Source organism: Balaenoptera borealis (assembly GCF_965194805.1).
Source record: "Balaenoptera borealis genome assembly, chromosome: 13".
NCBI lineage: Eukaryota > Metazoa > Chordata > Mammalia > Artiodactyla > Balaenopteridae > Balaenoptera > Balaenoptera borealis.
In genome coordinates this window covers 33,503,141-33,529,245 of record NC_138870.1, presented here as the reverse complement: position 1 = coordinate 33,529,245, position 26,105 = coordinate 33,503,141, and the positions used below count along the sequence as shown (strand labels likewise).

The following is a 26,105-nucleotide window of genomic DNA, read 5'->3' as shown; positions in this document are numbered from 1 at the left end:
CCTTAAGAATAATGTTTAGGTACAACATTTCTTTCAAGGCAACAGTCAAAATATAAGGTTTTTTAAGTCTAGAAATTTACCTTATATTTCCCAATATAATTTATTGATCCATCTTGCAGAAGCCATGCCCAGATCTCCTCTATCACCCACCCCTGGCTGCTCTGAGTGTTGGCTACTAAGAGCTCAGAGCTGCACCCTTCACTACCTTCAGCCCATGGGAACCGGCTTTTTCAGAAATGGTTGGGAGGTTATGCCACCCCTACCCTTGGGCAAATTGCAGCTGATGACTGACTGATAAGTGGGAATGAAATACTGGACCCCTTGCCTGGTGAAGGGATAAATCTGTGCCGTTATTCACATTCCAGAGTTTCTTGTGGGTAAAGACTGAGGCTAGACTTCCTCAGACACTACATTTTTGCTAAGCTTCTTCCCCTGATCTATGTGGCTTCCCATACCTCCTTAAAAGTTTCTCTCTCCTTGAATCACTTATATAAGATTCCCTGTTTCAGGCTGTGTTTCTAGCATTCCTGACCTAAGACACACATATACTGTGATTTTAAAACAAAACACACACTACTTCATTTCATGTGAATACACTTGTTCTAACAGGAAGCTAATTTAATAACACTCCTGTATTACCTCTTATTTTATTTCCTCATAAGTAACTTTTTTTTTTTTTTTAAAGAACCAGTCACTGCAGTCCACTTGAAAGTCATGGACACCCTCGGGAATCTCACAGGCCTGGTTCTTGGCTGGGCCCCTGACAAAAGGTTCTGCCCAGCGGTTGAACCCAGATAGCTGTGTCCAAAACCAAATGCCAGTTCTTCAAGTCCTCCCCCAGTCCCAGCTGGACCCTTCGCACCTGTACACTGAGAACCCCTAAGTAATTTTCAATTGGTACATGCTTTAAAATAATTTGCAAAGTGAGTTTTCTGGAGTTTCACTAATTTAAATGGTACTTGGACTTACCTCAGAAGTGTATCTTTCTGTATTTAAGTCAAGAAAGGAGAGCTGTCCTTTGTCAGTGTGCCCACAGCCCAGCCAAATGCTTGCGTTCTTGCTGTTATGATTCATAGCAACCATGCATTCAACAGTAAAGTTTTTAGGTATTGCTATACGCCTCATCAGACAGATTAACTCAGCTGAATTCAAAATGTCAAAGACCTGAGAAAGTTAAAAAATAACAAAATAACACACATCAGGTTAACACATGCCCTCTTGAAAGATCATATCATTATAAATAATGTAGTATTAAATGTTATAGCACTAAACCTAAATCTGTTATTTAAACTGTGACCCATTCAGAGCAACAAGATTAACAATCAAACTATAGATATTAAGATAATACTTATTTTTAAACTGTGCATGATATATGCACTTTTGTACGTATGGTATGTTTTGTAACTTGAAAAGAAAATCTCAAAAGTGCCAAATGAACAGAAATTTAGCAGAGTCAGGAGCTATTCTTCATTCAGTTTCATACTGCAGAGACGCATCATGTTGAAGATAAACATTAGAGCCCACAATAGAATAGACCTCCTACCAGTTGAAGGGAAAAGACATTTTGATTTTGGTAACAAAACTCACAAATCACCTCTAGATTCTGTTTTTATATTTTTCCTTCAAGCACTAGTGAACTAAAGAGATGGCAGAGTGCCAGTGTAAGGAAACAGAATCAGGGGTCAGGAAAATGGAATTAGAGCCCCGTGTCACAGCCACTTACCTGCCACTCACGAGGCCCCAAGAGAGCTCCATTTCTCCCAGTGACTCATCTAACAAAGGTGATGAGTTTACCCACCTTGCCTAGTACACACTGTATTTTAAAGACTAAACGGGTATGTGAAAGTTTTTGAAAACTGTCATATGCTAAAAAAACCCCCTCAAGATTGTTATGTAATCTGTAAAATACAGGTGAAGTATAAGTGAAAATTAAAAGAAGAAAAAGTAAAACAATAATTAAGCTCTGGAAAATTTTGCTTTGATAATTTTTTTTTTAAAGTCTGTGCAATTAACACTGGTAGCAACCAAAATTAAAAAGCCAGTAAGGCAAGTAGTCAAGATGATTATATGATGTTTGATAAAGGCAGTATATACATGTCCTCAGCTATTTCTGAGTAGGAAATTTAAAATTGAACAAAATTTTTTCAATGAATTATTGTACAAAATTGAGAGTCCACAACATAAAAACAGCTCTTATTTTGATCTATTAAAATCTGTTCCATTTAAAACACAGTAAGAGTTCTCTTTCCAATAATATGGTGGAAAAGGTTATTTGGACAAAACTTCCAGCTGAATACAACTTAAAATGCTGAAGAAATTATTTCTTAATCTCTTAAAAACATTAAAGATCTGGCAACACCATATAGAATTATCAGGCCAAAATATTAATGAAAGACAGAATCCAGAGAGGTCAGATGAACCCTGAAGCCCAATTTTCCCTTTAGGCATTTGTCTATTGAAGCAAAATTGATGTGTGTGGTTTTTAACGCCTTGTGAGGCCAGTGGGAAAGAGTTAAATCTATGGCCTGCCCAAAGTGGAGAATGTAGTTAATGGTCTTGTTCCCATAAAACTGGGATCCCAAAAGGACTGCATATTTAGAATAAATGAGAACCAGAAATAAAGCCACTCCACACTCCCAGTCTCACTGGTTTATAAGGAAAGTTGCCTTGGGACTTTACAGACACAGGGGGAGAGAGCAAAAGAACCCCGAGAAACTGTTTATTAATTAATAAGCTTGCTCTCAAGATTTGTAGACCAGATTCTCATCACCTGGGTGATTCAAAAACACCTCAAGCCAGGAATTGAGTGTAAAGCAATTTATAGCAAGATAATCCAGAAAAAGATGTGCAAGACCTGTATGCAAAATTATAAAACTTTATTGAAAGACACTTAAGAAGACCTAAATACAGAGATAACCCATATTCAAGAATAGAGAGACAGTATATCATAAGGCTATTGTCTACAGATTCAATGCAAGTCTAATCCAAAGCACAATAGAATTTTTCATAAAAATTGGCAAAGTAATTTAAAAATTTATATGGAAAAACTAGACTGAAGAACAGCTAAAGCATTCCTAAGGGATAAAAATAAGGGGGGAAAGAGACTATTATAAAGCTTCAGGAATTAAGACAGGATTGTACTGGAGGAAGAACAGGTAAGTTGACCAATGGAAGAGAATGTGTGTGTGTTTATCTTTGAGTGTATATTACAGAGTGGAAATGGAAAATAAAAAGATCAGTAGAAGACAAAGGAAGAAACAATTTCATAGATGAAGCTGGAAAAATTGGTTACCCATATGGAAAAAAGGAAATTGGATCTAGATAAAAATGTCATTTCCTGATGGATTCAGAACTTAACTATTAAGAGCAAAACTTTTAAACATTTTGAAGAAACCATAGGTAAATATTTTTGTGACTCTGAGAGAGATAAGGACCTTTTAAAACAGGACCCTAAAATTAATAACCATAAAAAGAAGTATTGTTAAATTTATCTCTATTAAAATTAAGAAATTCTGTTAATCAAAAGGCACTCTATAGGAAATAAAAATGCAAGCCAGGAATTGGGAAAAGAAATTTGCAACATATATAACCAACAAAGTTTTAGTATACAATGTATAAAGAAGCGCTTTTTAAATTTTATTTTTACACAAACAACTCAATAGAAAAATGGCTAAATAATGAACAGGCATTTTCCAGAAGAGGAAATATATATATATGACCAATGAATATATAAAGAGATGTTCATCTTTATTAGTAATTAGGAAAATGTAAATCAATACACAAGACTGAATCTATTTGGAAAAAATTAAGAAGTCAGATAGTATAACGTTTAGGGAGAATATATTAAAAAAACAGCTACCCTAATATACAGGTGATGTAACTGTTAAGCTGGTACAACTTCTTCAGGAAATGATTTAGATATTCCCAAATCCCATGATTCTGCAATTCAACTCCTGGTTAGATACCACAAAGCAATTCTGATACAATTTGCACTAGGCGACATGTACGACCACACTCAAAACAGTACTATTTATAATAGCAAAAAACTAGAAACAATACCAACACCCACTGATATGATCACGGGTAAATACATTGTTGTGCATTCAAACAATGGAATGGAATAGTAGGGAAAGTAATCAACAGCTATGTTCAACAACATGAATGAAGCTTACAAAATAATGTTGGGAGAACAACTGAAAAAACTCAGAACAGCATGTGACTATGATTCCATTTTAAATAAATTATGAATACAGGAAAACTAAACTGGGTAGTAAAATCATAAAAAGAAAAACAAAACAATGATTATCATGAAAGTCAGGAGACTGGCTACATCTATAGGGAAAAGAGGGTGATGCAATCAGAAAGAGGCATATGTGCGTTTCTGGGGTGTTGGCCCTTTATTTTGTGCCTGGGGTAGTGAGGGGATAGAGGAGTTTTGCTTTATAACTGTTTTAAACTGTGTGTGTGTGTGTTTATATGTCTGAGTATATATATTTGAATATTACATGTATATTTTTTGATGTTCTGAACAAAATATTGATAAATTTTGACTACACAAATACCTGGGCAGAAGTAGGTCTTTCTTGAGGATTTTCTTTCAAACATTTTTTAATTAACTTCTCAACCATAGGCCATGGGGCACAACCATATTCTTTAACTGGATCTAAAACATTAAAAAACATATCACACTTAAACACTGGACAAATCAGAACAATTATTTTATTTCTTCTCAATGTGTATGAGAGGTCCAGACATTGCAAAGGAACCACTGATCTTTATAATCCCATATATATCATGAATCTGCTAATCACTCTTAAAGCTAATTTTGTTAACTGTCTCCACTAGAGACATCAAGAATGAGTTCTTAATTTTTACAGTATAAAAAGAGACACAAATACCAATTGAATAAAAATAGATTTTCCTAAAAAAAAAATAGATTTTCCTTTCATACCTTCATTACAAATAGACTTTGAAAACACTTTTGTTCATATAATAGACTTCTTTGCAAATAGTTTTTATTTTAATATTCAATGTAGACAAGCATTTAATCCATTTAATCCAAAGTGGCCCTCAGAGTCACTTTGTGCACATTTTTTTTTTTATAAGAGGTATGCCATTTTTCTGATTGGTGTAGAATACAGACCTGAAAACTTTCACTGGAAAGCTAACTGATAAAATGAGGGAGATGACCTAGATTGTGCACAAAGTTTAGTCGAGTAATAATAGATTTCCTTCTGTTGGGAATCTTTAAAGGTCACCCAGAAGGAGATAGTTAAAGCTGTATTCCCTGTAGATGGAACATAGTATACACTCAAAACTTTTCTTAAATGAAAAGAAAAGCAGAAAATATGAGAAACAACTAAATATATTTAAAAGAATACTTTAGAATGAGAACTGCAGAGTTAAGGAATGAATGACAAAGTCCTAGAATTTCTTTAAAGCATGAGGCAACCATTCAAAATGAGATTTGATCTCACTGGATACTCATTTACTAATTCTTACTAATATTTACTACTAAAAATTATTATTGTAAATAATTCAAGCTTCCATTCCTGCATAGAAATTACTTCACTCCAAGAAAATGAAAATACCCCAAGCTAATGGACACTTAGTAACTCCTTACAAGAAGAAAAGTCACTAAACCTGGAGTTCTAATAGTATTTCCTTTTCTGAGTATTCTTCTAAATATAATACCAAATATATCAATATTTGGAATATTAAAAACAAGCTCTATAACTTCTATCTTTCTCATATGATTTTATTAATATGTCACAGAATTTAAGAATATTCATGCACTAAAAAAATTTTCAGCTGTGAAATGAATTACTATACAACTACAATTAAGTAACTTGGAAATGAAGCTGCTACTATTAAAAAATAATAATAATCTTTATTGTAGGTAAAATAAAACTTACCAGGTAATTTTCCTTGTATTGCCAATTCATCAAACTCATTTGGGAACTTCAAACCCTCTGCTATTCTACCTCCAGTTGTCAAAATATCATAGAGTAGCAAACCAAATGAATAAACATCAGCCTGTTGGTTATAAATAACATTTCCTCTGGCAACTTCAGGTGCACGAAACCCTGAAAGTAAGCAGACATATTAAAAAATATGCCCAACCCCAGAACTTATACATCCAGGGAGGTATATACGTAAGCATATGTGCTGATGAAGAGACAGGAAGATGAGTTCTAAACAGGCCACATCATCTCTATAAGAAGACATCTTAATCAAGTCAATTAACAGTCCTGTCCCAGGACATTTCACCCCAAGGTCGATCTTGAAGAATAATAAGGATAAACATTCAATAATAAATTATTAAGTGATATTTCATAATTAAATAAATAAAGCCTAAGAGGGGGGAAGAGTCTACATCATTCTTAATAATAACTATTCCCAGAGCAGTGTTTCAAACAGAGGAGGAGACAGGAGGGAGATTTCTAGACTTCATTCCAACTCACTTTAACCTGGCTGCAATGTTAATGGCCTTATCATTCCAAGAATTGTGACTCTGCTCCTTGAACCCAACTGAACACTAAAAAGAAAACCTCAAATAAAACAAATAAAAGCCCTCTCTCTCAGGTGTAAGTTCACGCCTGAAATTCTCTTAAAGAAAAATAAAACCTTTCATTTTGCAATAGATATAAATCATTTTTAATCACTTCAGGAAAAAAAAAGTGATTTCAACATTACCTATAATAGTCAACAATCTAAGGAAAACCACCCATGTTCTATATATAAATATTTGAAAAATAAAAACATTAAATTATCACTTTCTGACTATTAACTTCATGAAGATTAAAAACAATAACAAACCCAGAATGGGAAATAGGTGCTCTAATTCAAGTTTTGAGGGAATTTTAATTGATAAACCTCTCTAGAAGGCAATTAGTATTTCAAAATTCAAAATATGCCTACCCAGCAATATGATTTTTAGAAATTTAATGTTTAAAAATTAGTTTCATAAATGGGAAATTTTTAATTTACAAGTCTGTTAATTAAAGCCTTTCATATATCAAAAAGTTAGAAAAAATTAAATATACATCAAGATGTGGTTAAGTAAATTACTGAAATATTATGTAACTGTTAAAACTGATATTTGACACAGAAAGATGTCCCTGAAATATTAAGTAGAAAAAGAAAACAAACACGCAGAATTTACAATACAGTATGTATATAAAACACTCGAGCACATCTAAATCTAGATATAGATATATCTCTTTGTTGCCAGAGTGTTATTATTTCCACTAATTTATTAGAAACACGTCCTTTGACCTGCTCAATAGCATTTGCTGCTTTCAACTCACAACCTTATGTTTTGCAAATCAAATCTTAATTTAAAACATCATGGAGTCTTTCAACCAAAATGGGGAGGGGAGGGGGACTGAGGGCATCAAGACCTAAGCTACCAACATAACATTTAACTATCAATCTAAACCATAAGATCCTCCAAGCTACTCTACGTGTATGCTTATCACTGAGGACTTCCCTGGAAAAGCAACTGCAATTTCTTCAAAAAATTTTGCCTTATATTTCAGTATACTGGTCACCATAGTAGTAACAGGAAGAATAACAGTTCAAGCTACTCCACGTATTCACCACTGAATTTAATTTGGGATGAAAATGAACACTTTTAATGTTACTTGTCACTGGAAGGCTAGAAATAGAAACATTTCCTGCCTGTTTACAAAAGGACAGTGTTGTCACCTGATCTAATACTGTGAATGATCTATGGTGGGTATGGACCATGCTACTGTACTACACGGATACCCTGTTTAGCATTGATGCCCCTCAAAGACTACAAATGTTAAGTACTAACGAAAATCCTAAATGTATGTTGTTGTATTAGGCTGTTCAAATAAGTCATTTATTTAAACATGTATCACTTCTACTTCTAGGTAAGATAGAATAACAGGGACTAGACTTACCATTCTGCATAAAACAATGAAATAACTAGACAACATGGATGAAACTCTGGACACCAGGAACACAAGACAGAACTACCATATGACCCAGCAATCTCACTACTGGGCATATACCCTGAGAAAACCATAATCTGAAAAGATACGTGCACCCCAATGTTCATTGCAACACTGTTTACAATAGCCAAGACATGGAATCAACCTAAATGTCCATCGACAGAGGAATGGATAAAGAAGATGTGGTACGTATATACAATGGACTATTACTCAGCCATAAAAAAATGAAATAATGCCATTTGCAGCAACACGGGTGGACCTAGAGATTATCATACTAAGTGAAGTAAGTCAGACAGATAAAGACAAATCTCAGATGATATCACTCATATGTGGAATCTAATTTTTTTAAAAATGATACAAATGAACTTATTTACAAACTTAGAGATATCAAAAACAAACTTATGGTTACCAAAGGTGAAAGTGGTGGGGAGGGATAAATCAGGAGCTTGGGATGAACATACACACACTACTATATATAAGAAAGATAACCAACAAGGACCTACTGTATAGCAGAGGGAACTCTACTCAATATTCTCAATATGAGAAAAGAATCTAAAAAAGAATGAATATATGTATATGTAAAACTGAATCACTTGGTTGTACACCTGAAACACAACACTGTAAATCAACTATACTCCAATAAAATTAAAATTTAAAAAAATTTTTAATTAAAAATTTTTTTAAAAAAGAATAAGAAAGTATGCTTGTATCAAGAACAGTGCAACTAAGAACTCCAGTCCCAAAGTCCCTATCTGAAACTCTTGGAGCTAGAAGTATTTAGGAATTTATACTTTTTCATATTTAAGAAAGTTAGTAATAATGCATATAACAAATTACATAAAACTTCAGTGGGATCAGAGCCAGCACCCTGTACTCAAACAAACATGTTTATATTTCTGCTGTGAAACATACACACATTCACAGTGAATATGAGAAATAAAGATCCTAACAAGGATCAATTTGATCAGGTCAGATTTTGCCACCGAATCAGTCATAAAAAAAAACTTTGGATTTTCAAAGTTATTTGGGTTTCAGAGTTACAAAAAAGGGTTTGCGAACCTGAATTTGGTTTGCCTCATTTTTAGGTAAGTGTTAACAGTAGCTAGATTAAAACTTTGAGGTTCCTTTTCACCACCTCTGGAGTATTTAAACATTTTTAAGTAGTCCAACTTTTAAAAATATAATTTGACATAAAACATACTCTATTTTTTTTATTTGATTTTTACCCTGGAAAATTACATCAGTTAATTTTTTTGCCCTACAGGATATAATGATCAAAATCACAAATGTACTGGTCACAATTATTCACGTACTGGTCACAACAAATATCTGTTCACAGTGTGATAGGCTACAGTGTCCTCTTGATTCTCCTGAACTCACAACTGAAGTCAGTGGTTATCCATTCTGAAGAGGGAATTATCACACAAACCTTGTCACCCACCTGGTGTGCCCTCTGACGTTTTTATCCCCATTCTACAGCAGTACTGAGCAATCCCATAGTCCGCAATCTTGGCAATGATGGCGGCATTGGGATACAGGGTGAAAAGCAACACGTTGTGGGGCTTCAAGTCACGGTATATAATCATGGCTGAGTGGAGGTATCTGCCGTGAAATGCACAGGAAACCTTATTAAAATGTGATTACACCATAATAAATTTGTCTTTTTTTGTTTTTTTTGTTTTTTTTAATAAACTTATTTATTTATTTATTTATTTTTGGTTGTGTTGGGTCTTCGTTTCTGTGCGAGGGCTTTCTCTAGTTGCGGCTAGCAGGGGCCACTCTTCATCGCGGTGCGCGGGCCTCTCACTATCGCGGCCTCTCTTATTGCGGAGCACAGGCTCCAGATGAGCAGGCTCAGTAGTTGTGGTTCACGGGCCCAGTTGCTCCGTGGCATATGGGATATTCCCAGACCAGCGCTCGAACCCGTGTCCCCTGCATTGGCAGGCGGATTCTCAACCACTGCACCACCAGGGAAGCCCTTTGTCATTATTTTTAAAAATATATATGTTTATTACGCAAAGCATCAAAAATTCTGTGCTGTTTCACCTTCAAACTTAAGAGATATTGCAGAAGGAAATCAAAACCTACAAGTCCAATATTACAGAGCAAGCTTATGCTTTTAAAACAAACAAAAAGACATGTCAATCCTGATAAGTGATTTAAACTTTAAGGCACAACCACTTTAAGCAAAGTAACAATTTTTGAAGACTTATATTTTGTATACTTTAATAAGTACTTAAAAGGAATTCTGAATTCCCTCAATACCATGTGACGATTTTAATTAGTTTAAAATGTAAATATGTTAAATAAGAATTGATAGTATTTTGTTATAACTCCCATTTATTTAAGTTTTAATTTTCTTAAAACCACAGAGAAGTTTTTCTTAGCTTTTAAAATTCTCTCTATTCCATCTCTCCTTTGATATTTATTTTTTTCTGACTAAACTATTTCCTAATTTTTTGGAAAATATTTTCTACTTTTTCAATAGTAATAAATCAAAATAAAAGACTTTTCTAGCTATCAATACTGTACCGTTTGAAGATGTAATTTACTTTAAAACCCAATTCTGTTATAAATTATCAAAGAACATTTTAGACTGAGAGTTGGAATGAGTAAAACATTGTCTTTGGAAAGGTGATATGGGGGATTTTAAAGTCTTTCCTTTTAGAAACGGATCCATTCAACCATCAGCAACTAGAGCTGGACGCTCATTGTAGGTAAAGAATAAAAACTAGTTAATATAAAAAATAAAAAGTTTTCATCTCAACCAGGTCTTGTCCATTCTGGAAACATGGCCAAAGAGCAACTACTTTGCCCCAACTACTAAAGTAACTCTATTACCGTTCCTTACACACTCGCAAAATTCAGATTTCCCCCACTCTGTTTACCCTGCCCCGTGACATTAAATTTGCCATAGCTCCGCAATGATCTCACAACTACATTATGTCCTACCTTGAAAAAAGAATTTTTCATAGAACTTAATAGAGGTAAATTTAAATCCATTGTTTGTGGCTTTTGGTTTAGGTTCACATTATATCAATAAATATTTACTCCATTACCTAATACCAATCACTGCTAGGGGGATTAGGAGCAGAGTGGCAGCAATACCCTGAACTTTCCACTGATTAATGGGAGTGTATGTATCATTTAACTGCATCAACTAATGCATGAGAAGATTCTTTCTCTTCCAGGATGTAGTTAAGACATTTGACATTAGGCCTATTCCTTTCGTAAACATATTTTTGGTTGAAAAGTAAGATAGATGTACTAATAAAGTTGATCTTAATAATAAGTTATGGGCTTAAAAGAAAAATTTACTAAGGGCTTATTGAAAAGCCATTAGCTACTTTGCCCTGCTGAAGAGAAAAGCTGGGAGATTAAGAACAAAAAAGTTAAAGCCAAGTCATACATAATTGAATAGCATCCAAATCCTTCATAATGCATGCCTCTTTCAGAATATTTATAGAATACAGACTCTCTCGGAATACTTTCCAAAGGTTAAAAAAAATTAGTTAAACTTAATTTGAAATTATGTCAGTGGGAGGGAAAGATTATCTGGATTAGTTAAAATGTTCAGTTATAGAATTTAATCTTAAAAGTGCAGTTTTAATAGCTTTTAATAGAATAGCAGAAGAGCTTTTGAAATACTAACAAGTACAGATCTTGTCTTACTAAGAATAATTCAGCCATAATTTATGTATTACATGACAGCGAGCATTGTCAAATATTTTATTAAAACAAACTGGTCTAAACTCAACTAGTCATTTTGAAATCGTGATTATCATCAATGTTGTTAAGAAACTCTTATAACTTAAAGTAAACTTTATTTCATCCTAAAGAGAATTACTCTAAAAATAGAATGCCTTCATTCATTTAACAAATATATATTGGGCATCTATGAGGGACAGTCACTGGGGATATAATGCCATCTTTCTCTCCCTGCTCTTGAGGGGCCACAATCTAGGAGAGACAGGTGCTCAAACAATGTTGCAGAAATGTGATGAGTACCAAATGTTAGGGAAGCCAGAGGAAGAAAAGCACAAAGGTACAGATAGCAAAGCAGACTCTCCCACTAGACTATAAGTTTTAAACCTTGATAAGAGCAATATAATCTCTATCTTTCCCTCTTCAGCAGCCAGCACAAAGTCCTGCATGGAGACTCAAGAAACATGTGTTAGCCAAACCAACTCTTCATGGTGCAGTCAGACATCATTGTGGAGATGGTATGTGAGCAAATTCTAGAGGAAAATGAGTTCTCTAGGCAGACAATTTTTTGAAAAGACAGGAATGACAAAATGCAAAGACAGACATGGATGTCAGTGAGAAGTCAAGCCCTTCAGCATGGTTAGAACGAGGGCAGTGGAATGGGAGGAGGCTGGAGAGGCAGGCTAGAGGCATAGATAAAGAGTTTTGATGCTATGGCCAAGGAGTTTAGATGTATTCTGCAGATAACTTGGAATGCCAGGGAATTTCAAGCATAATTAGATTTTTATTTCAGAAGAATATAATACCAGAAATGTTCTGATAGTTCCCCAGAGGTACCGGACCAAGTCAGCAGTAGTGGCATAAAAATAAATTAATCAATTAAAAAGGTGATGTAAAATAGTCAAGGACCTGGCAGACAAATGAGTACGTACTTTTGTGGGAGAGGGGGTTGCTGTGGATGTGACTACAAAGACTTTTGTTGGCAAATGGGGGATACAAGATAAAGAACAGATTCATGGTGGAAGGAAAAAGAGAAAGCAAATTCAATTTTGAAAATATTGAAACACAGAAGCTTATGGGAAATATAGGTGACCATATCTTCAAAGGTAGTTGAGAATTATAATAAAGAACTCAAAGCAGTAGACAGTTAGAGGTGTAAGCTAATAGCTGAAAGCAAGACTGCAAAAGAGAAAATATGTAACACGAAGAAAGTTCTTGTATGTCACTCTAAACAGCTCCATCATTTAAGGGACTGCAGAGGCGTGCGACTTTATTGTCTCTTTCTACCTCCATAGTTATAGCTCTGTGCTAAAATATATTTGGGAAGACAAACCCTAATGCTGAGATTTTTAAATATACTTAGTGCTGGGAGAAGATCGATTGTTACTGAAATCTACTAGCCTCTTGTAGCACAAGACCCAGAAAGCTCCCATGGCATTATGCTGAGAACAAATCAGGCAAATGACAGGAAAATATGATGAGATTTCATTTACTTTATCAGAAACTGCTGGATTTGTTATTTTAAGTAAGGTCTCCAAGTTATTCAAGAGATGAGGTCTTTCAACCAGTGATGAATTTTTAAAAAATCAATTATTCATTTTATAAATAAGCACTTTGGGAATTATGTGGAAGATTTAGGGAAAAACCAGGACCTGGAGTCGGTTTAATCAAGGAAAATGACCAATACAGCTTTTGAAATACATAAGACATAGTTGTACTTTATCTAGATTAATTTAGTACAAGGTTCCCCCTGGTGTTCAAAAGTAGATGTAGCAACCCAGATCCAAATCTTTGCATTCCTGTTTCATATAATAATCTGTGTTTTTCAATAGCTTCCGGACTCTTTCAGGAAAGGAAATCTACTTATGTTATTCTCCTATTATATTCCCTATACAGTATTAATAGTTATATCGTATATATCAATAGTTTAGTTTTATTTGTTTGTGATCAGTGTTTGTTTTCCTTACCATCCATTCCATTTACATTTCTGGATACTGCTCGAAAGGAATAGACACTATTTAAGAAGGAAAGGAAGAGAAGGAAATTTGCATCCACTTTGTGGCTACCATGCACCAGGCACTGTCTTCCTTCCTTCCTCCCTCTCTCCCCAGTGGCAACATGTGTAATGAGAACGCACCGTTCTAGGTGCTGGGATACAACGGTGAACAAGATGAAAAATCCTTGCTATTGTGGCACTTAGATTCTGGTGGCAAAGACAGACAATAAACAAACTTTTAAAATAAAAACATAAAGAATACCCGGCAGTGATAAGTGCTACAGGTGCCAAAGAGACACAAGGTAGTCAGGGACACCCTCTCTGAGGAGAAACCTGAATGAAATGAGAAGTGAGCCAAGAGGATATCTGGAGGTTCGACATTCTGGCCAAGAGAATAGCTGATATAAAGTCTCTGGCATATTCCAGAAGCCTCGGGGAGGCGAGTGGCTGAGCACAGTGACCAGAGAGTGAGGTAGGAGAGGGTTGATAACAGGAGAAAGATGTGATCCAACTTCCATGTTAGAACGATCACTCTGGCTACCGTGTGAAAAGCAGGTTATATGGGGGGCAAAGGTGAAAGCAGGGAGACCAGCTGGGCGAGAAGAGACGACAGCAGCTTAGACACTGCTGGGAGGGAGAGAAGTTAGGAGAAGGAGCTGCACTGAGATATGTTTGCTAAAGATATTTGCTGAAGGATGAGGTGTGGGATGTGAGAGAAAGGAAGGACTAAAGGATGATTCCAAGGTGACACAACTGGGTGACCGGAGATGGAGAGCAGTGGAAAAGGGGGAAATCAAGAGTTTAACTTGGGATGTCTTCAATTATTACAGAAGAACTCGAAACACTATTCACTAAGTATTAGGCACAGTTTAGAGACTACAAAAAAGAGAGAATCAGAGATATAAAATCAAAGCAAGTGTGTGGACAGTCCCTCTGTCTCCAAAGGCCATGGCCTTTCCACTCTCCAAGGCTCTGTCCGGATGCCATCTGGCCACGGGGCTGGGTGCACCTCTGAGACACACTATGGTCTTACAGGACAACCCAACCCAAATCACTCTAGTCCCCTTCAGAAATATGGCCTCATCTTTCCTCACTAGAATTATCCATGATAATTGACACTTTCCTTGATACTTTGAAGCCTTACCTATATTTTTTTAGGGAAGGTAGGTGAATACAGGGTTAAGATCATGGGCTCTGGAGAAGGACCCCTGGGTTCCAACTCTACTTCTGCTAGCTATGAGATCTGCATGCTTTTCCTACTCTTATTTTATGAAATTATAAAATCTGATCAGCGAAATGGTAGTTTTACACCCAAATAGTTTGTGAAATATTACCAGGACACATTGTTACAAGGAAGCGTTCTTCTCAAAGTCTGAGAGTAATTTTGGGCTCACACTCATCATGCCCTGAATAGAAAACAGCAACCTAATCTATTACCTCAGACCATCAGCCACATGTAGTGCGATCCTGTGTTGCAGCGTTCTGGTGAGACTGGCTTTGTCTTGTTGAAGCAGGCGATCCAGGGAACCCTTGGAGGCTAACTCCATCACCAACATTCGAGGACGAACCCCAGCTGCCAGCAAAGATATTAAGCTGGGATGGTGGAGGTGGCAAAGCACCACCAGCTCCTGCAAAGTCAAAAATCATTTCAGAGTCATAGACAATCAGCTTTTACCCAAGTGTCTCCTTCCTTAAGTCCATCAACACTTGTAGCACAGTTTTCCCTGAGTGACTGGATTATAGCAAACTTGCCATTTCTTCTTTGAGCTTTTTTATATTTTCCACATTTTCAGAATTAAACCACTGGTTTTGCAACCATATTCTGAAATAAAATTTTAAGTTCTCTTTTTCCGTTTGCTCTGCTTTATCAGAACGTTTAATGCTAGGACAGGACACACATTGTAGCACACTAATAGGTCATGTCAGTCTTACCTACTGAATCCTCCTTAGCCACAGAATCCTTCTCAGCCCAGCATCCTGAGCAGCCACTACCAATCAACTGCACTTTGAGGCATGTGAGGTACAACCTGCCTATTATCTCTGGTTTAATGACTAGAGAGTTTTCTGGAGAGAAATGTCTAAGCCTAAAGAAATATATGGCATTGCCCCTGCCTGAAAACTCTCTAATGACTTCCTGTTACTTTTATTGGGTTAGCCAAAAAGTTCGTTTGGGTTTTTCCGTAAGATGTTACAGAAAAACCCAAACTAACTTTTTGGCCAACCCAATAGATTAGGATCCCATGCACTTACACAGCCTTCGTGGCCTGACCTGATCTGCCTTAGCCCATCTTTCAAACCTCATCTCCTTTCTCTCTCTTCCTTATTCACCACCCTTCTGCCACATTGGTGTTCATTAAATCCCCAGCACCGCACACACCCAGCTCCTTCCTTCTAGCCACAGAGTCTTTGTCCTTGCTGATCCCTCTGCCTAGAAATCCCTCCACCCTTCACACAGCTAAAGGTTTCTTGCCATTCAGATCTTAGCTCAAAACTCTTACTTCCTCAAAGTGACCTGCCTTGGACCACCCTTACTAAAGAAAGCAATCACCAGGTGCAACAACCTCTCCCTAATCCAAGAAGTTAGCTGGGACAGAGAGGTCTCCAATCTGATTCCTAGGCCACATCATGTGAGACTTTACAACCTCTTTCATGATACTGTTGTTTTGAATTCCATACACGTTATTCTGTATATCACTCTACTCTGAAACTGTATTTAGTTGAAATTTATAGCTTATGTGGTATTAAACTGATTCATGTTTTTAACTACGATTTCTGCAAAAGCTCTGCTTCTTAACAACCAGCTTCAAAGATAAGGAGTATCAGTGCCAACTGCATTTATCAGGAAACTGATGTGTGAAGAATTCTGCAAGCTGAAGAATAAAGGCTCAACGCCCTGAGAGGGGATTTTTCAAGAACACGAGCTTCAGACTGCAATCATACTTCCTTAGTAGATAAAAATCTTTTTTTCTTCTATGTCTGATTAGCTCAGTTGGCTAAAACTGATGAGAACAAGTCAAGTTAGCTTTGTTTTCTTTCATAAACACAGACAGGAGCCTAATCCAAATTTCCTATTCTAGAAAAACAGCTCACTGATTGCAAAGAGAAAGGAAGAAAAAGAGTGTAACACATCAGCCCCGATTCATGACCACAGGTAGAATGACCCTTAAAATGCAGCACTGAACACTGAAGTGTTTTCCTTTCCTTTTCTTTTTTTTTAAAGAGGCATATTACACACACTCTATTGTTTCTATTTCTTCTACCATTTCCTTGGTTCACCTAGCTGCCCATACACTAATCAGTCCCATAAACCTTTCTAGTGTTCTGATTTCCAACAAGGTTCCCTGAGCACATTACATAAAATTTGAAACATGTTTAAGACTAATGATCAAGACTGAAAAATCAATTAATACAACAAACTGCCTACAGATAGAAAGAGATTGTGCTCAGATTTGGTTCATTGACTTACAAAATATTATATACAAAATATTTATTAGCTTATTCCTAGAGCTACAGTGTAATTTTTGGTACTAATAATCAAAATTACTCCAGGATATTTTACACAGACATGAAATTATTTTCATTATTCAGAGTAACTAATATATTGCAACTGTATTTTTTTTGTTTACATAAGTTATTTAGATTCAGATTCAGGCACAATTTTTTTTTAATAAATCAAGAAAAAAATAAGAATGAATAGATTCAAAAATATGGTTGAGTTCTGGTGTAAGACTGCAGAATCCACATGGATTTATCTCTCCTCTCACCCTGTCTCTCTCACTCATCCCTACTGTTAGGAAAGACTCAGAAAAAAGAAATAAATCCCCACCAGTGTTCAAAACAAGAGAGGGTACTGGAGTGACCACTCTTGGTTATGCATTCAATCAACTTTCACTCTTCCTAACAGTACTGACTTTTGCTGAGGTATCCAACCCTCAGCCAAGCAGCCCATGAACTTTAAGGGGAACTGACCCCAATCTCAGCTTTAGGGAAAGGTGGGGATATTTTAAATAATACCTTGCTCATTATCACAGTGATTGGTTCAGTAACACAGGCCTAAGCCAATCAGCAACAGTACTGCCCTGAACATTGGTGCTTGCTGAGAAAAGAACATGTGACTTAACTGAGGCCAAGAGAAGTTTTTAAATAGACTACTGTTGTATGGATTTTGGTTCGTTTAAATTACAAAAATGCAAAAAAGGTACCCTCCTTTCTTCTGTACTTGTAAAGCCTGGAACAAGAATTCTCAGAATACTGTCTTTGTTTTTCAACAGGAGAAACCTATTTCACTCCATAAAGAAAGGACAAAAGTAGGATTTCATAACTAAACTCAAGTAAACTTTGGGGGAAAATACGGTAATTACAAATGCATGCAAAACAAGAGTTCCAGGAGATTAACAATGTATGATTTAACATAATAATATTGTTGCATTTCTTACTTGTCTTAACAGTCTAAGTGATGTATGTTTATTAAAAATCTTCACAGCCACTTCTTCTCCTTCATAAGTTGCTCGATAAACAGATCCAAAACTGCCGTCACCTTTTGAAAAGAAAGTACAAAGCACTTAGGTTAATCTGTGCAAGCAGAAAAACTCAATAAATTGTATCTTTTGTAATTATATCTGCTTCAAAGAGAAATATGACCCACTAGTTACACTGAATCAAGTCTCCTTTAATGCTTTCTCTTCCTTCTTCTACTCCATGAACTAAGATGGAGTTTCAGGGGGAAACGAAGGCTATAGTAACAGTTAAGTATTGGATTCAAAATAGGATTGGGCAAATAGAAGAAGGAAAAGAGAAGGAAAGCAAGTGGAGGGGGAAGGGAGACAAGAAGAGATGGAGACTTAAATAATAGACATATCCTGTTCTGATTCCCTTCAATCTGAACAACTACTGACAACAAAGAAAAAAATTAATGAACAGAGAAAAGAAATACACTCTAGGGAAACAAAAAATTTCAGGTGGGAGTAGTAGAGATTTCTAATTATTTAAAGTCCTTCCCTATTTCATAATCACTGCCATATTAAATTGGAGTATGGGCTGTTGTACCCTTCAAGTAACTAAGAGCAAAAATAAGGTTAAGGACTGCTGTTGTGTACTTGTGACACAAAGGTGTGAAAAAATTGACAAATAATACCACTGAAGTATCTTCTATTGTGGCTCTCTGGAAAAATAGTCCCTCAAAGAGGAAATGTACCCCCTCCCATAACTCTTCAGATAGACAAACAAAACCCCATATATGTGTATTTTAAAATATTCAGTTGACCCTTGCACAACACACAACATGGGGTTAGGAATGCAGCCCTGAGTGCAGTGGAAAATCTGCACACTGCTGTCTCTGCCTCAAAAACAAAAGAACTGAAAAATGTCCCACCCGAGGAAAGGAAGCTGAAACAGTTTGGATACAATCAGGACTCAAACCCTAGTTCTTTGGATTTCACACATTATAATCTCTAATTGAACACAAACTTTTCCCTACATTTAGTTAAAGATCTATAAGATAAAAATACAGGTACTGTATTTATTGAAAAAAAAATTGCAGATAAGTGGACCCATACTGTTCTAATCTGTGTTGTTCAAGGGTCAACTGTATTTACAAAAACAAGTCTACTAATACTCACAAATCTATTAATATGTGTCATATTAGTCACTGCTTAATAGTAACTGTTATCTGGGAAGGAAAGGGTTAACTGAAGCCCTAAAATTCACTCCTGTCCGACAAAGAAAATGCGAACGGAGGGAGATGAATGACCTTCCCCAGATCATCCCAGCATAAAGATACCAGGGTGTTTCTGACTGTAAAATGTTTTTAGAAGGATTTATCTGATTTGTTTAGATCAGTGGCTCTCAACCAGGGTGACGTTGCTCCCTATCTCCAGCCCCCACCTTTGACAGTGTTTGGAGACATTTTTGATTGTCAAATCTGAGATGGAGTGTGAGGAGATACTACTGACATCTAGTGGGTAGCGGCCAAGGATGCTGCTAAACACACTGCAATGCACAGGACACCCCTCATAACAAAGAATTATCCAGTCCCAAACTGCATCAGTGCAGAGGTTGAGAAACCCTGATCTAGATTGCTTTTTGTACAATAAATAAACATGGAATTTATGAGTTTATGGGAAATGGGGCTAGAGAATGGGGAGTACTCTTATAAACATTTTCCTATCTGCATAGTTAAAGAATATAAAACACAGTTGCTTTTGAAGGTGGTCAAAAGGTACAAACTTCCAGTTGTAAGGTAAATAAATACTAGGGATGTAGTGTACAACATGATAACTACAGTTAACACTGCTATAGGTTATGTACGGAAGTGGTTAAGAGAGTAAATCCTGAGAGTTCTCATCACAAGAAGAAAAATACTTTTTTCTTTTTCCTTTATTTTTTATATATATGCAATTATGGATGTCAACTAAAGCTACTGTGGTAATCGTTTCACCATACATGTAAGTCAAGTCATTATGCTGTACACCTTGAACTTATACAGTGCTATATGTCAATTACACCTCAATAAAACTGGTGGAAAAACACAGGTGCTTCAAAAATGAACTTTTTGAACATTTCTACATAACATTGCTCAGAACTTGTCCATTAATCTGAAACACAACTTAGTGCACTAAAAGGGTATATTTGGGGGAGCTGTATCTGATGGCTTGAAACTCTTTCAGAGAAAGAAAATAGTATGTCTGGTACTTGCCTGTATCTTTCAAATCACAAGTCAAGTTTGGTGTTGGTTAAGATCTAAGATTCAGTGTTAACAATTCAGCATTTTGCCTTAGCCTACGATTACTAATATATTCACTCCCAGAGTGCAAAGGCATTTAAAATCATTCACAATTTCCCAATCAATGTAAAGAATAAAGGTACAAAGGAGTTTATTTACCTCTACATGTCATATCCCAAATTTTGGACATTGTTTGTTAATAATATTAATATCCTGACACATCGTCTAGTCATTCTCTCTGTGGAAATTTAATTAAAATAAAATGTATACACACATAACAACAAATACTCCACAAAGTAAAGTCAGAATTGTCTTCAAATACTTTACATTAAATCAACTGAATACTCTCCATAGCTCTCAAGCACTCTCAGGAATGTTTAGAACTTGAGTATATCACCAATTTAATGCTTCTGAATTTTTAATCTCAAATTGGCTTTTTGTGAATATTTTAATGAAAATTTATGATTGTCATACTTAGCAACAAAATTGCTACAATGACTACATAGAGGTGTTCTTCCTTTACTTATTCTTTTTGCGACTGAAAAATGGCTGCATTACTCAGTTGAAAACTTCCTAAATGCCTTCCTTATCACTGACAATTAAAGCAAATGCAAGGACATATTTCATAAATATGTGTGCTTCCATGGTGGTCCCATCCTCAATTCAAACCCGGCCTACAAAAGTTTTGGGTTTTTTTTTTAGCCGTGTCATGCCACATGCAGGATCTTAGTTCCCTGGCCAGGGAATCAAATCTGCTCCCCCTGCAGTGGAAGTGCAGAAACTTAACCACTGGACCGCCAGGGAAGTCCCAACATGATATTACTTTAAAATATATTATCCCAAAGGAAAAACATTACAAAAAAATATGAAGACACTAAAAACTATGACAATATAATTATATGTAAATATTTTCTAGATTATAAATAAAAGCTGTACCCTAATTTTTATTCTCAAACCAACAAAAATAGTTACCTAAAAGAAACTCTGGAGCTTGTTCAAATTCCAATTCATCATTATTCAACATAATATTTCTAGGCAGGTCAGCCAAAATCAAGTCAGGAGCAATCTGAGATATTGGAATGGTGAGCCTTGGTTGATCTGGATTCACTAGGAGGTCTCCTGAGAAGTACATAAAACATTTTTTTTTTAAAGCAAACTTTTAAGGTTGTACATAAGTTTGTCCTTTTGATTTACAGAAATAATCACATACTTTCTATGATTTCTAATCACTCTTTTAGGTTTTCTTACCAATCTTATTTTTCTCTAGAAACTCTGAGAAAGTTTTAAAAGTTGAATTAATACCTATCTACTAGGAATTTTAAATACTCATTCCTAGGTTCACTCACTAGAAAGTAGAATTCAGAACTGCCTTAGACTATTGATACATGACTAGGAAATTATATATTCTTTACTTTTACAACATTCTTGGAGCATTTAGCCTATGGTTAACGTTGCTAAGTTACTTCCATGTATCATCTATTTTAATCCTCATAACAATTCTATGATGTAGTTTTGGTCAGTACTCTTATTTCACAGATGAGGTTATGTTGCTCAATAGCCAGTATTCAAACTCTCAAACCAACATTTTTTCTGAATCTAGAGTATAAGATCTTACTGGTTAATAAATATATTTTTCTGAACTGTCACTACAATTGAATGTAGTATCCTCTAACTCATCCCTTATGGATAAGAATAATTTTTACATTTATTTCAAACATCACTTCACAAATATTGAAAGGATCACTTAAAAACATTTGTAAGTTGTGTCAACACATACCTTCTTCTGCTTTCTTCATCAAGTTGTCAAGTAAGATTTTCTGATGTTCTTCACCATCATTAAAACTATATAATGCCCACTTCTTCAACAGAGTTTCTCCTTCACCACAAATATCAATCTCCAGTAACCCTGGAAACCACTCTTCCATGAGAGAGTCAATGTGGTCCACAACTTGGCCCAAAAGAATACAGCCTACATAATCCAAAGAAGACTTCATCAACACCCTAGCTGAACCTTATTCTGTCACAAAACTGGAAAGAACCTTATTCTGTCACAAAACTATAAAGTTTTTTTTAAAAGTTTAGATTTCTTTAGTGGTACAATTCAAAGTTTTTAATTAATTTCCTTACCTTTTCTACAAGAAGGAACTGTAATTTTTAAGAAACTCTCTGGGTGATTATCTAAGACTTCAGATCCTACCAAGCAATAAGCTTCAGGAGACCAATTCAAGTAGATGCCTTGTCGCCAATACATTCTGTTTGGGCGAAGTGCTCGTTCTGAAAGAAGTTTAAATGAACCCACATATAGCCATTAATTATTAGCGGCTCCATAAATTAAAGGGGAAAAAGTCACTGCACACACCACAAATGACAGGAAGAGAGATATATTTGTTTTGAAGGAAAGTACTGGAATCGTTAATGATATGAGTCCCCATCCATATCTATTAAATATAATATTAAATATTTTATCCTCAATTTTGGAATGAAATAAATAAAATGCCCAGTATACAACCTAAGATAGATTTCAGGTTCATGGTGTTAAGTAGTTTAGTATGTGTAACAGATGAAGAAAGAGAATCATAAATAAGGTCCCATAACTTTTAAAAAGAGGTTGGTGGTCATGCTAAAACCAACACTTTGATGTGATGTAACTTTCTATATGTCGATTAACTGCAAGCAACATAAGGTTTACTTCAGAATACAGTACCACCTCCATAAAGCTGATTTTTAAGCACATAAAAAATTATATTTTCCCTTTGGAGCACTAAGATCTCTCTTTCTTCCAGGAGGAAGAGCTAGCATTATAAACACCCATTTTTATCCTTTTTTGTAAACCCCTCAGGGATTGTGCAGCAGAATAGAGCTATTATAGTCCCTACACAGAATGGTCTGAATGGTCAGGAACTGTTACACTGTTAAATAAAACTCCCTGACTGCAGTGGTGGCCATTCCTAGTTTTCCTTTGCGCGCACGTGCGTGTGGGTGTATGTTTGTGTGTATGTGTAGGTTGGGTGGGTGTGTTTAAACTAATGACGCTTACTAATTTCACCTTTTAAAATTGTTACTTCAGGCTTCCGTGGTGGTGCAGTGGTTGAGAGTCCACCTGCCAATGCAGGGGACACGGGTTCAAGCCCTGGTCTGGGAAGATCCCACATGCCGCGGAGCACCTGGGCCCGTGAGTCACAACTACTGAGCCTGCGTGTCTAGAGCCTATGCTCTGCAACAAGAGAGGCCGCGATAGTGAGAGGCCCGCGCACCGCGATGAAGAGTGGCCCCCGCTTGCCGCAACTAGAGAAAGCCCTCGCACAGAAACGAAGACCCAACACAGCCAAAAATAAATAAATAAATAAATAAATTTAAAAAAAATAAATAAATAAAATTGCTACTTCTAGTCTGCTTTGTCTTGCAAAGCGAGATAGTCATAGGCATTGTAAATGTGTCTAAAATAAGTACACGTGGACTTTGAGGAATTTTCTGCTTAACAAACGGCATGAACTTATTTGAGTGTATGTCTTTATATTGGCCACTCTGAGGTCTTTTGAGCTTATTTTCTGATTTTCAGCTGCCTTACAAACAAGTAAACTCTGGGAAAATGACATATTAATTTTAATATGCTTTCCTCCTAACTTCTCTAAATATTAATTCTTCATTAAATACATACCTCTTCCTGAAAGCATGTAAGGTGAAATTTCAAGTAATCGATTGATTAATCTTGACCAAAAGCCCATTGGAAAATAAGGCATTTCATACAGTCGAATGATAATTTCAGAGTTCTCACAATGGGGAAGCTCTATTACCGGCCTGTGGTCCGACAAACTAAAGATAAAAGGACACTGTCATTATACAGCTTCATAAAATACCCAATCATGTTGATCAAAGTGCTTTACTACTTGAAATCAATGAATTGAAGATAAATATTCTAAGCAATTGCATTTTTTATAATGTTCTTTTGCTACATGCTCTTCCTACTCAAAATTTAATGGTTAATTAATTCAAATGCATGCTCAGATGTAGATGCATGAAATTTTTTCAATAATCTTATTTATACTATAAATAAATTATTACAGTTCATTATGCATAGACAAGTAAAGGGATTATGTAAAACTTGAAAAAAATTCATGTCCTAGAAAAGAGTGTATATCTATTTTTAGAATTAGTTACCATCCATCAACCAATGCAATTTGCACTTTTCAATGTCATATTACTTTATAACATTTCCCAGGTGCTTATAAAGGAGTTAAGAATTTCTACAGTACAGGGCTATAACTTAGGCCTCCATTGTGTTGCCCATATCCTCTGAAAATTCACAGCCATAAATTATTTTAAGACTATGTTGAAAACTCATTATATCCCCAGAATCTGCCTAATATAATAACTCTTCCAATACCATGTAAGGACACACATACACACACACACACACACACACACACACACTTATCTCCACTATTAACCTTTATTAAATAAATTAGGCAGTGCTAAATCAAATAGTAATTATATACATAAAATCAGTCATTTACTTTATCTTTAAATGTCAAATGTAGTGTTTTCATTAAAAGAAAATGTTATACTTCAGTACAAAGTTTGCACAAGAAGAAAAAAATTAGTACATTTATCACAGACCAAAGTTACTTTGACTACTAAAACAATATAATATATGGTGAATTTCCATAGGGTAATTAAATTTTAAGTTTTGGCTTACCTGCTTGGAACCAGCAAATATTCTTCTCCTGTTGGCAAGGCAATCTGGAATTTTTCTAAGAGTTTAAAGTACTGTGACATGTAGTTCTTTGGAAATCTCTTTTTCTTTGAAAGAAATTTTTCCACATCTCTACGTGAAATAATTCCCTTAGGATGTTTTGGACAGCCCTCCACTTTCACTGTCAAAATCTGAAAGATTTAAACTTATACATATCACTAAAATTTATTTTCTGGAAAGTTTTGTATTTAAAACATTTCCTTTGCTCAGTAAAAATGATTAAAACAATTTTAATGTTGTCAAGTACAACACAGGACCTAATTTCTCTAGCTAGCAGCCAGGTAGCCTAGAAGCCCAGTGGGGCATGTACTCCCTACACACACAAAAAAAAATTTATTAAATTGAGGGAGTTAATTCAGATCAGAAATTCTGGAGATCCTCTGAAACCAATGAACCACAAGCCTTCCCCAACTCCAATTAACACATCAATCCAGTACCCCACATCCTTGTTACAGTCTCATCAATAGTATATTCCTAGGGAAATTATCTTCCAGACTGTGTTATCACTACAGGTTTGCAATAGAAATGTTACTTTACATTTATATAATAGGAGATGGTTTCCATCAGCGAGAAGAGAGGTAGCTTAGCACATTTCAGTGATTCTCAAACAAAATAAGTAACCACTGAATTTCGCTGGACTCCACTCAGTCTGGATCAGTAGGTCTGAGATGAGGCTTGAGAATCTGCTTTTTTAACAAGAAACTCTGATGATTCTAATGTGGAGACCATACTTTGAGCTTTGATCATCATCATAACAATTAAAAATATAAGTTCAGAAGAACTCAGGCTCAAATCCAGGCTCTACTGCCAATTGTGTCACCTTGGGAAAGATATTTAATTTCTTTACCCACAGTTTCCCTCTCTGTAACATAAGATAATAAAAGTGACTGTCTCTTAGATTGCCATGAGAACAAAATAAGATACACATAAAACATGCAAAATACATAC

The 26,105-nt window shown here is 35.6% G+C and overlaps 1 protein-coding gene across 11 annotated transcripts in view; it reads right to left on the bottom strand.

The window, feature by feature from the left end:
* LRRK2 (leucine rich repeat kinase 2) overlaps positions 1-26,105 on the bottom strand; it is a 194,334-nt gene that overhangs the window by 34,187 nt on the left and 134,042 nt on the right. For 10 of the 11 annotated variants that reach the window (XR_014233101.1, XM_082349309.1, XM_082349302.1 and 7 more), the window contains 11 exons: positions 25,101-25,288; positions 24,063-24,217; positions 22,532-22,678; positions 22,182-22,373; positions 21,377-21,523; positions 18,120-18,220; positions 15,121-15,311; positions 9,424-9,584; positions 5,916-6,086; positions 4,563-4,663; positions 970-1,164 (listed from right to left, as the gene is read on the bottom strand). Coding sequence is in view for 10 of the 11 variants with exons in the window: in XM_082349309.1 (XP_082205435.1) it covers positions 970-1,164; positions 4,563-4,663; positions 5,916-6,086; positions 9,424-9,584; positions 15,121-15,311; positions 18,120-18,220; positions 21,377-21,523; positions 22,182-22,373; positions 22,532-22,678; positions 24,063-24,217; positions 25,101-25,288 (1,749 nt within the window). In the remaining variant the exon portion in view is untranslated. Of the gene's footprint in view, positions 1-969; positions 1,165-4,562; positions 4,664-5,915; positions 6,087-9,411; positions 9,585-15,120; positions 15,312-18,119; positions 18,221-21,376; positions 21,524-22,181; positions 22,374-22,531; positions 22,679-24,062; positions 24,218-25,100; positions 25,289-26,105 lie in introns of those variants that run through there. The other variant, XM_082349301.1, reaches the window with a different exon arrangement.